The sequence below is a fragment of the Lemur catta genome, chromosome 19, assembly GCF_020740605.2.
Source record: "Lemur catta isolate mLemCat1 chromosome 19, mLemCat1.pri, whole genome shotgun sequence".
NCBI lineage: Eukaryota > Metazoa > Chordata > Mammalia > Primates > Lemuridae > Lemur > Lemur catta.
Window position 1 is genome coordinate 19183488 of NC_059146.1, and position 12471 is coordinate 19195958.

The window sequence follows — 12471 nt, forward strand, 5'->3', positions numbered from 1 at the left end:
CCTCGCTCGGGGCCCAGGCGGAAGTTTCCATTTCTGTCTTTTCTATTGGACACGCTGCCGGTGGCGTCACAAATTTCATCCAATGGGAATCAGTCTGGAACTACCCACTCAGCCCCCGGGCCAGGGCGCGTCATATAAAAGGCCTGCCCAGGGTTGCCCACACTCCCCACGACGCACCGGATCTCAGAGTCTGAGACCCTCGCAGGGACCCCCACAAGGCCGCGGGTGGGATTGGAAGAATCTCTGCCTGGAGGTGACCGCCCTTCTTCACGCGCTTGTCAACTTGAGCTCCCAGTTCCCGAGGGCTCAGGAAGGCGTCAGCTTGTCCTCACCTGATGAGTGACCCCAGGTCTGTGGTGCCGATGGGCAAAGATGAGCCCGCAGGTGAGCAGGGTAAGAACCGCGACCAGAGAAAGAGGGTGGAGAAGGAAGGATCAATGTCTGTGGTTGGGGTGCGGCGCACAGAAGAACGTGTTGACATCTGTCCCTCTCCCCCCTCCCCTTCTTCTGTCCCCGTCCCCATCTTCCTCCCCTCCTTTCCGTAGGTGCAGCAGGCCCGGAAACCCCGCCGCCCAGCAACGCGATCAGGTGCGTGCCTTCGGCTTACCCGTGGAGAAGGGAGGAGGTGGAAGCCAGGGATGAACCCCAAGCTAGGCGTGAGGAGGGAGGGCCGGCTCCTTGGACCGACGGCACACCCGGGCTGGGCCCAGGAGAAGGGAAGGCGGCAGAGGGAGGAGAAAGTAAAAGAGGAAGGGGAGCATTCGGGATCCCTGACTTTTCTTCCACCTGCCCTACCTCCCGAGCTCAGGCTCTATTCTTCTCTCATCAGGCGGCACTTCACAGTCGATGACTTTGAAATCGGGCGTCCTCTGGGCAAGGGGAAATTTGGGAATGTGTACCTGGCTCGCCTCAAGGAAAACCATTTTATTGTGGCCCTGAAGGTTCTTTTCAAGTCCCAGATAGAGAAGGAAGGACTGGAGCACCAGCTACGCAGGGAAATTGAAATCCAGTCGCATCTACAGTAAGGACAGTCTTGGCGTTAAGACTCCCGCACTGGGTCTTTACTCATTCTCCTGTTTTTCTCTTCCATCTCTGACATCTGAACCCAGAATTTGGTAGCATAAAATTCTACCCCCCGCCAACACTACACCCAAGAAAGCCCTTTGCTTCTACCTTTAAGATTTTTGTCTGCAGTTCATTCCAGTTACACCATGTAAATCTTCCTCTTTGTGGCAGGCACCCAAATCTTGATGCCTGTTCCCTGTTCTCCACTCACTCCCACACTGAGCTGTTATTATTTTGGTCCCAGCACAATTGCCACTTCTGTGACCAATCACTGATGATAGCATCATGTGTTGGGCCTCAGGGAAAACTGTGACCCTTTTTCCATCCTTCCTTCAGACACCCCAATATCCTAAGGCTGTACAATTACTTCCATGATGCTCGCAGGATATACCTGATCCTGGAATATGCTCCAAGGGGTGAGCTGTACAAGGAGCTACAGAAAAACCAGAAATTCGATGAGCAGCGAACAGCCACGGTGAGGGGGGCCTGGAGGCTCTGGGTCTATGAGTTTATTGTGGGCTGGTGGGGGTCTGTTTGTGGCTGTCATGAGTGTCTAGATTTCTTTTTTAAACGTTTATTTCTGAATTTTCTGTAAATTTTATTTTTTAAATTTTCATTTATTTTTAAATTTTCTTTTGAATAAACTTCAGATGGACACATATGTAAATTTTATATAATGACAAAAACATCCTACAGCTTCACATTTGTATACTCTAATTACCTTCAGTGTATCTCTAGAAAATTAATAAATAATGTGTATAAGTTTGGATTCTTTGGTTGTAAGCAACGGAATCTCCCTTATGCAAAGAAACAAACCAAAAGGCTGTGAAGGAGTCCACTGAATGTGGATAGAACTGGCTTAGAAATAGATACCAAGAGATTTCTAGAAAGGGAACCACAACAGTGATCTTCCAGCAGCAATGGTCAAGTCAGCTTGCTCTGTCAAAATGAATGATCTTCTATCTTTCCTCCTGTTTCTGTATCATTTCCTCAGTCCTCAAAGTCCTGTGGGAGATCATATAAATAGCTCAGTGTAGGCTGTCTGGCTACTTGCTGTGCTAGGGCAACAAGGAAGATCTGTCCATCCTGTAACACTAAAAAAAAATAGGGGAGAGGAAATCCTTCCCCACCAATAACCATAATGCTATTAAAAAGGAGGTAATGGAGTTGAAAAGCAAAAAATAAAAGATCCCACTACAATCATAAAATTCATGAGGGGTATTCTACCTTGCAGGGAAATTGTGGCAGGCTTTACTTCCAGATTGCCTTTTCTTTGCTCACACAGATAATAGAGGAGTTGGCAGATGCCTTGACTTACTGCCATGACAAGAAAGTGATTCACAGGGATATTAAGCCAGAAAACCTGTTGCTGGGATTCAGGGGTGAGGTGAAGATTGCAGATTTTGGCTGTTCTGTGCACACTCCCTCTCTGAGGTAGGTTTGGTGGTGGTGGGTGGGGTGGGCCCTGAGTACTAGTTAGGAATGATCCATTTTAATTTATTCCACTAGTAAGACCCAGATACAAACCTGGGTTTATAGTTGAATGTTGTTTTTTTCAAATTATTATTTTATTTTTAAATTTTATTTTGTTTATGCATGTTTTAGAGACAGGGACTCACTCTGGCACTCAGGCTGGAGAGCAGTGGGGTGATCATAGCTCACTGCAGCCTTGAACTCCTGGCTCAAGTGATCTTCGTGCCTCAGCCTCCCGAGTAGTTGGGATTACAGGCACGTGCCACCACGCCCCATTGACTTACTGCCCAGGCTCCAAATCTTTCTTGATGCTGAGAATATTCTTGTGGAAACATTCTGGATCATAAGCTAAATAATTGTATGAATAATTCCAAATAATGGATTTAGTAGGTCCTAGTACTTGCCTTCTCTTAACCTTGGTCCATTTAAAAAGTCTGTCTCTAAACCCCTGTGCTCAGGAGAGGACTGTCCAGGATGTCGTAAGGTCTCCCATCTCACTGGAAGCTGGGAAGGAGGATTTCCCTCAGTCTGGGCTTCTGCTCAGTGTTCTCTTCTCTGCCTTCCTCTAGGAGAAACACAGTGTGTGGAACACTGGACTACTTGCCTCCAGAAATGATCGAGGGGAGAATATATGCTGAGAAGGTGGATCTGTGGTGCATTGGGGTGCTCTGCTATGAGCTGCTGGTGGGAAATCCACCCTTTGAGAGCACCTCCCACAATGAGACCTACAAACGCATCCTCAAGGTGGGATGGTCACACTTTTGGGCATTTATGGGGGAGCTGGTTGGCTGCTGGGCCTGTGGGGACCAGGGCACACACACAAGGTTGTCTACAAAAGTCCAGAGTGCTTTGAAGGGATTCAAAAAAAAAAAAATGGGAAGAATATTGACCAAAGAAACTAATCAAACTTCTCTTTCTTCTTTCCTGGCTTCATCAGGTAGATGTGAAGTTCCCCCTGTCAATGCCTTTGGGAGCTCAGGACTTGATCTCCAAGCTTCTCAGATACAATCCCCAGGAGCGGCTGCCCCTGGCCCAGATCCTGAAGCACCCCTGGGTCCAGGCCCATTCCCAGAGGGTGCTGCCTCCCTGTCCTCAGATGGCTTCCTGAGCCCTGTCTGTCTCTGTTCCTTGCTGTTTAGAGAGTTCTCCTGGTGTTGCTACCTTATCTTTCTTGTTTGTTTCTTCTCTTATTAAATTAGCGTTGTGCATCTTAAAAAAGCTGAATAATTTTGTACTAGGTCTTTATAGTTGTGTGAGTCAGTGTGTGACTACGCTGAATCTGAATTTCTTGTGGAAACTCTTTCCCATGAGAGTTGCCCAAGATTATGCCCCCCTGCCCTGGAGATGGTGATTTCACTCTCCTTGAAAACTACTGCCTACTTTCTTTTAGATAAATGCTCCGAGGGTACATAACCTGTCACCTATCACAGTGGCTTTTTGACTCAACTATTCCCCATGTGTGAAACAGGACTGTGATCAACACAAGGGTCCACTCCCTTTGTAGTGACATTCAACATGCTACTGTTTCTGAAATAAAATGTTTTCCTGCACATCAGTGCCACTCAATCCTCAAATGAATCCACTAGCACCTCAGTGCTGTGTCATATTCTGATTGCATCAGAATAAGTCATCCCTATAATAGATACAACTCACCTCTTCTGAAGTCACATTTTGCAGCAATGTGGGGAGTCTGCTTCTAAACTTCCCCTATAACCTCGTGTCACAGTTTTATGTGGAAGCTGCTCCCTGCATTTATTGTGGAGAGCTGATGGCACCAGGGTAAAGATCCAGAATCCTCAGCTGTGAGCTCAAATGTTTTCTGCTCAATGCAGCCACTGTTTTCACCAGTGTTTCTCTTGACTGAAAACACTTTGTAGGGAGTTTGCCTTGTTAATGTTACTCTCACCAGTATATTCCACAGGCTTCTATCACTGGGAAATGTCCAGCAGATACAGGACTGATTTCTATTATAACCAGACCCACTACTTAAATAATTTAGCCACTCAACTCTCAGATGAACAGCTCACACTGTTGCAGATCTATAAGTTAAATGCTCCAAGGCATTTGCTCATGGGTTTTAACCTGCACCTTCAGTGCTTACATCTTTGTGCTTTCTAGCTTCATCCTTAGTTTTTTTGAGTTAATATTTCAATTAAACCTTGAAAAGTCCTAATTAGTTGGTTCATACATATGAACCCTGTAATTTACACATGTTAGTTTCTTGATAAACTCACATCGCTGGGTACATTTTTGGAAGATAGATAAAGATGGGAAAATCACTAGGACCACAACACTGACTAGCAGGTGATATATGTTTACATAATGAAAACTCTCTGACATGCTTTAAACTAGGGATTGAAAAGTGTCTCCAATATGTACATAGTTTTTCTCACCTGCACTAATTCCAGACATTCTGGGCTCTTCATGGCAGAGTGTATATATATATATATATATATATATATATATATATAAACATCTTTTTGTTTTGTTTTGAGACAGGGTCTTGCTCTGTTGCCTAGGCTACAGTGCAGTGGGATCATCTTGGTTCACTGCAACCTCAAACTCCTGGGCTGAAGTGATCCTCCTGCCTCAGCCTTCTGAGTAGCTGGTGTAAAGGCACATGCTACAATGTTCAGTTAATTTTTAAAAATTTTTTGTAGAGATGGGAGCCTATGTTGCCCATGGTGGTCTTGAACTCCTGACCTCAAGAAATCCTCCTGCCTTAGCCTCCCAAAGTGCTGGAGTTACAAGCATGAACCACCACACCTGCCCTACATATCTTTTTAAATTTTCCCCCCAGAAGCATACCTTCAAGTTGCCCTGAGTATAGACTCCCAAGAATATAAACATCTTGACTTAAATATCTATTTTACATCTTAATCCAAAACCACTTAATTTAACCCTAAGGGCCATCTACATGTGAAAAGGGAAATTATAAGTCTCTCCTAAATTGCACAAAAATACTATTGCCAATGATGAATAACAATGTTCCTTGCATGCTAATTAAGCCACATTTATCCATAATGTCTTTTTTTTTTTTTTTTGAGACAGAGTCTCACTGTATTGCCTGGGCTAAAGTGAGTGCCGTGGCGTCAGCCTAGCTCACAGCAACCTCAAACTCCTGGGCTCAAGTGATCCTCCTGCCTCAGCCTCCCGAGTAGCTGGGACTACAGGCATGTGCCACCATGCCCGGCTAATTTTTTCTATATACATTTTTAGTTGGCCAGATAATTTCTTTCTATTTTTAGTAGAGACGGGGTCTCGCTCTTGCTCAGGCTGGTCTCGAACTCCTGACCTCGAGCGATCCACCCGCCTCGGCCTCCCAGAGTGCTGGGATTACAGGCGTGAGCCACCGCACCCGGCCCCCATAATGTCTTTTTATAAACAACATCTAGGAAATTAACTCCACCTCCATTCCTTGACTCAATTAACATGCTGTCATGACACTTTTCCCTACTTTTTTTTTTTTTTGAGACAGAGTCCCACTCTGCCACCTGGGCATGAGGCAGGCACCTAGCTGAACCAGTGAGACTCAAGTACTCTTGTTATTACCATTATTGGTATTTTTATCATTATCATATCCTCATTCCCTTGATATCTTAGAAGCCTTATTGTTTACGTCTCACAGTTCACAAGTTGTTCATTCTCTAATACTGCCCATATACGAGGCTTCTTTCCCTTACTCTATATTATTATTTCCAGAGCACCATCCACCTCCCCCTTGATCTCAGCACAGAGCCGGGCCTTGATCTCTGAACCTTTTCCCTTGATCACATTCAACAGCCCAAAGGTCAATGGTACTACCTCTATTTGACTTTCCAAAATGTCTGTGACCTTTGATGATGTAGCCGTGACTTTCACCAAAGAGGAATGGGGGCAGCTGGATCCAGCTCAGCAAACCCTGTACCAGGAAGTGATGCTGGAAAACTGTGGGCTCCTGGGGTCTCTGGGTAAGGCCTTCCATCTCCGCCATCCAGGGGACCTGCCTCCTCCTTTCTACCCTCTACTTCCAGACCTGGCTAGTAAAGAAGGCCTGTGGAACCTGCCTTGCCTCCTTCCCACAACTTCTCACTTTCTGGACTGACTGCTTCCTTTCTGGTCTCCATGTGTCTCTTTGGGCAAAAAACAGTATTCCTTGGCTTACAGCCAAAGGAGAAGAAAGTGTTAGAAGACAGTGGGGTGTTTTGCAGAAGGCAAAGGTAGGATTTCCAGCTGCATCTTAATAAGGCAGTGATGGGGGACTATTAATAGCATCCCCACAGTTGTGTCCTGGCTTCTCTCCCTGGGTCTGCTCATGTCACTGTCTATTCAGTATAGTTTTCTCTGCCTTAGTGAGTTTGGGACAAGAGTGGCCACCGCAGGCCTTGTTTTCTGAGCCCCAGAATCCTTATCTCTATTTCTCTGGTCTCTGTGGGGTATCCTGAGGCAGCAAGTGCTGCCACCACCCCCCCCCCCGCCAAGCCCATACTTTCCTAGATCTCTCACCCAGTGCCCAGCAGAGATGGGCCTCTGTCTGAGACCCTTTTTTGGATTTCCAGAGAAGAATCTGACTGAGGGAGCCTGGGTGGCTCAGGTATTCATTCCCTCCACAGCTGAGTTAACAGGGTCAGGCATGATGGGATGTTCTCCAAGAAAGGGGTGAGTCAGACAGACACCCAGGAGGCGTTTGTTTTCTAAACAACACAATCTCAGCCATGAAGCTTCTTTATTTTTGTGTGCCATCCTCATGATTTCCTCTTTCCTAAGTACAGGACGGAGAGCTTCTGCTAGTGTGAAAGAGAGATTTAGAGCAGCGCTTCTCAACAGTTGGCTGTTTTGCCCCCCAGGAGACACTGGCAATGTCTGCAGTCACTTTTGTTGTCACACCTGGGCTGTGGGTGGTACTGGCATTGAGTGGGTGGAGTCTGGAGATGCTGCTAAACACTCCACAGTGCACAGGACAGTCCTCTCAACAAAGAAATGTCAGGAGCGGCAAAGGTGAGAAACACCAGCATAACAATTTTCCACCTGAAGATAATCACCAGAGACCATTCAGTTTGGAGAAAAGGAGGGTTCCAATCCAGGGCAATTCTCAAAACTCAGTTTAGTGCAAGACATGACTATTTTTAGGGACTGGGACTATGTTCTGCACCAATGAGAAGAGATAAAACAAAGGTAGAAAAGCTTGAAAGATTTAGGTAATTTATAATGAAATTTTTCTTTTAAATAAAAAGTCCTCTATCTAACCCTGTGGACGTCTTCACTCCCCTTCACGTCCTTTCACCCTGAGCTCACCCTGCTCCAGCCTTGCTGGGCTTCTTGCTATTTCCCCAAGTGCCCGCCAGCCTCAGCCCCTTGTGCTTGCTGTCCCCTTTGTCTGGTGAGTATTCTCGGGGTAACTCAGCATTTCACATGGCCACCCCTTCTCACACAGTCACCACCGCCTCACCCACTCTTTCCTGACCACCAAACCTCGGGGAGGCCCCTCTCCCATCACACCCTCCTCACCTCACCCTATTTATGTCTAAGCCAGTGGTTCTCAAGCAGGGATCATGATGCACTTCAGTGTACACTGGGCAACGTGTGGCGATGTTTTTGGTTGTTAAAACTGGGATGAGGATGCAACTGGCATCCAGTGGAGAGAGACATGAGATGCTGCTAAGCATCCCTGTGATGCCCACGACACATCCTCTCCCTCCTTTTTCCCACCAAACAGAATTATCTGGACCTAAATGTCAATCATGCTGAGGCTGAGAAACCCTGTTTCGAGGCTGCATGGACACTTCCTCAAGTTTGCAAACCCCAGCCCCAAAATTCATTACAGGGTGATGCAGGGAAGACATCTGCAGGCTGCGCCTCACGTCCCTCACCTGTAAATAGAAGTTGGGATTGTGTTATTAATAAAACTTGACACAATGCCTGATATGTTGTGAGCAGTTGATAAACAATAGCTTCCTTTTTGCATTTCTACCACAAAAAATGAAATACAGTGTGGATTTAATTATATGAGCAAATGAGGGTTGGAAAGAATACAGAGTCTTTTTCTTTGTAAAATTTTCCCAACTATTGTATCCACAATTGTTAAAACAATTCCCTCCTCAATACTGTCATAGTGGGTGTGCTAGTTCTCTTTTTCTGCATCTTCATGCTGATATAACCGGCTTGACCAAGAGCTGTCCATGGTGCTAGAGATCACATTGACACTACTAACTCATTGACAGGTAAGGGAGATAGTTGATGCAAACTAACTTGTGCAAAGTTGACATCAAAGAATATTTATGTAATAAATTGAAGCCAAGCACGATTGTTTTATAGACAAGAGGAGAAAGCCCCTGTTGGGTCATACCCTGCCCATAGCTTCACTTACAGACTGATTACGTATTTATTTCTTCTCTTAATCATCATTTAGCTCATGCCCTGTGTTAGGGACAGTGCTGACGACAGAGGAAAATAAGCCGAAATAGTGTGTATGTGACCCCTGAGGAAATACATTCACCCTTCTCTTCTGGGAATCTTAATCTTATATAAGAGAGGTCTCTGGGAGTCTAGTTTCTGAAGCATGAGCAAACTTCCCACATACTTTCAGCCTCCCAAGTATCTGGGACTAGAGGCATGTGCCACCATGCCCAGCTAATTTTTTCTACATAGTTTTAGTTAGTTGTCCAGCTAATTTCTTTCTATGTTTTTTATTTTTTTAGTAGAGACAGGGTCTCACTCTTGCTCAGGCTGGTCTTGAATTCCTGAGCTCAAACGCTCCACCCACCTCGGCCTCCCAGAGTGCTAGGATTGCAGGCGTGAGCCACCGTGCCTGGCCAGAACTTAATGTTCTTATGAAAACAGTTTGGAATTTGTGGACTCCAAGAAAGAGTCTTGCTTCCCACAACATCTCTGGACAACCTTTTGGGAAAAGTGGGCCTTAGAGATACACAAATAACAGGTAAGAAATTACAAATGGAGATCATTTGAATTCACAGATGAGAGGTTATTCATGAAAGAAACTATGGAACATCAACATCAGTTTCTGTATTCAGTGCCCCTCACTTGGCTGGGGAGGAACAACCCCTCCTCCACTGCCTGTTCTCACTCTGATTCCATAAGGACTCATCTCCAAGGGCACAGCGTTGCTTGGCAACCAGACCAGCTTTTCCATTCGCTCCCCTCCAATCAGCACCTACTGCATTCCTGCTGTTCTATCCTCACAGCTGCAACTGTATGCAGAGGAACCCCAGATACATTAAAATTGAAGGAAGAACAGCAATATCCGATATCTGACACCACAGGAACTGCCACCTCCAGGGTTCACAGCTTCAACCTGAGATCTCTCTACATATCCTTGGCTGACATCTGTCTTCCTGACGTTGGGTTGTCAGTGGTTGCTGTGAAGAAAACCAATCACTACATGGAAATCAACCAGGATGAGGAAGTGAGGGTGGCATGGAACAGTCTAATTCCAAGGTTGAGAAGTTGCACAGTGCCCAGCAGGCACACACACCCCATTATGAAGTAATTGTCATTATTGAAAAATAAAGAATACTTTTCAGAAGGAAACAAGAAATCGCTGCACACTTATTAACATGGCCACTATCCACAAAGCAAAAAGCAGCAAATGCTGGCAGGATTTGGAGATATGCTTCACTTCTGCACTGTTTTTAGAAATGTGAGATGATATAGATGCTGTGGGACACAGTAGGACAGTTCCTGAAATTTTTGATATTCTAATTATTGTTACTATAGCCTTGTAGTATAGCTTGAAGTCTGATAAATTGATGCCTCTCATTTTTTTCTTTTTGCTTAAGACATTCCATAAAAAAGACATCTGAATTCAAATGTTTATAGCAGCACAATTCACAATTGCAAAGATGTGGAAACAACCGAAGCGCCCATCAATACATGAGTGGATTAATAAAATGTGGTATATGTATACCATGGAGTCTGGAAAACCAAATCCTTGCTGGACTCTGATTTTTTTTTTTATTTCAGCATGTTACAGGGGTACAAATGTTTAGGTTACATATATTGCCTTTGCTCCACCAGAGTCAGAGCTGCCCATAAGCATTGATCAATAAATACCAACTTAACAGCAAGTACATGTGGTGCTTGTTTTTCCATTCTTGTGATACTTCACTTAGTAGAATGGGTTCCAGCTCTATCCAGGATAATATAAGAGGGCTATATCACCATTGTTTTTTGTGGTTGAGTAGGACTCACTCTTGGTAAGGCTGGTCATGAACTCCTGCCCTCAAGCAATCCTCCCAGAGTGCTAGGATTACAGACATGAGCCACCACACCTGGCCAGAATCAATTTCTTATACACACATGTGAATCAATTTTTCATATTCTCCTTTTGTGACTTTCATGGAAAACCATATCATTGCTGGACTCTCATTCTGCTTGCTCTGTGTCCTCACTCATGCAGCTCAACAGGGCCGGGGAGGAACAGCCCCTTCCGGTGGCTTGTCTCTGATTAACAGACCTCCTTATCTTAAAACATTCCAAGCCTTTAAACAAAGCTTCATGTCTTTAACCAATTACAAGTCAAAGAATTTTTAAACCCACCTATAACCTGTAAGTGCCCCCGCTTCAAGATGGCCCACCTTTTTGGGCCAAACCAATGTATGTCTCCCACGTATTGATTTATGCCTTTACCTGTAACCCCTGTCTCCCTGAAATGTATAAAACCAACCTAACCCAGCCACAGCAAGTTCACTTGCTCAAGGCTTCTTGTGCGTGGCTCCAGGCCATGGTCCTCAAAATTGGCTCAAAATAAATCTCTTTAAATATTTTTACAGAGTTTGGCTTCTTTTCTGTTGACAGAAACTTCCAAAGAATACTTCTTTGTGTGGTTTACAACTACTATATCTATCATGTTATAAATAAAAGCAAAGAAATTGTTAAATTTTAAACTTAAAAAAACAGCAAAAAAAAATCTATTATATATTAATATAACCCACCCTGTAGGAATAATATTTCCAAAGAAAGGAATAGTTATAAATGTGAAATTTTCACATTTTTGCAAATTCCTTTAATGTCCTACTTAGTAGAAAAAAAGATTCTTCAATCTACTTTATAATTCAATCACTTGAAGTATTACACAAGGCAGAGAAAATCAGAAGAAAAAAACAAGTCTTAATATTCTTCAAAAAATAGTTTGGAAGTTGCGAACCCCCTGAGAGGGTCTTGACTGCCTCCAGAGACCCAGAGATCCTTGAAAACTATTGAACTATGGCCAAGGAGATATACAAATAAGAGACGAGAAATTATAAATGGAGACCCTTGGAATAAACAAATAAGAAGTGAGTAATTAAAAGACACCATGGCACATCCCATCAGTTTCCCATTCTCTACAGCTGCATTTGGCTGGGGCATAAAAACCCCTCCCCCACTGCCTGTTCTCACTCTAATTCCGTCGTGATTCATCTCCAAGGACACAATGTTGCTCGGCAACCAGACCAGCTCTTCCATTCTCTCCCCTCCAATGAGCGAGCACCTACTACATTCCTGCTGTTCTGTCCTCACAGCTGCAACCAACTGCAGAGTTACATCAGATGTGTTAAAATTGAGGGAAGCACAGCAATATTTGACACCTAACTTCACATGAACTACTAACTACAGTGGTTCACAGTTTGAATACTAGTTTTTATTTTATTCAATTTTATTTTATTTTATTTTATTTTTGAGAGAGTCTTGCTCTGTTGCACCAACTAGAGTGCCATGGCGTCAGTCTAGCTCACAGCAACCTCAACCTCCTGGGCTCAATCAAGTGATCCTCCTGCCTCAGCCTCCGGAGTAGCTGGAACTACAGGCACATGCCACCATGTCCAACTAACTTTTTCTGTTTTTAGTAGCAACAGGATCTTGCTCTTGGTCAAGCTGGTCTCCAACTGCTGACCTGAAGCAATCCTCCTGCCTCAGCCTCCCATAGTGCTAGGATTACAGGCTTGAGCCACTACGCCC

General features: G+C 44.5%; 1 protein-coding gene across 1 annotated transcript; it reads left to right on the forward strand.

Moving 5' to 3' along the window:
- Positions 1–335: 335 nt before the first annotated feature.
- Positions 336–3773, forward strand: AURKC (aurora kinase C). Its single transcript, XM_045532531.1, has 6 exons — positions 336–439; positions 830–1021; positions 1402–1540; positions 2351–2499; positions 3108–3282; positions 3476–3773. Exons 1-6 carry the CDS (start codon positions 336–338, stop codon positions 3644–3646), a joined length of 930 nt encoding a protein of 309 aa, XP_045388487.1. The 3' UTR covers positions 3647–3773.
- The last annotated feature ends 8698 nt before the right edge of the window (positions 3774–12471 follow it).

Coding starts and splice junctions, on each gene's coding strand:
- AURKC (XM_045532531.1), top strand. CDS start 336: ATGAGTGACCCCAGGTCTGTGGTGCCGATGGGCAAAGATGAGCCCGCA. Junction 2,500..3,107: donor GTGCACACTCCCTCTCTGAG/GTAGGTTTGGTG, acceptor GCCTTCCTCTAG/GAGAAACACAGTGTGTGGAA. Junction 3,283..3,475: donor CCTACAAACGCATCCTCAAG/GTGGGATGGTCA, acceptor TGGCTTCATCAG/GTAGATGTGAAGTTCCCCCT.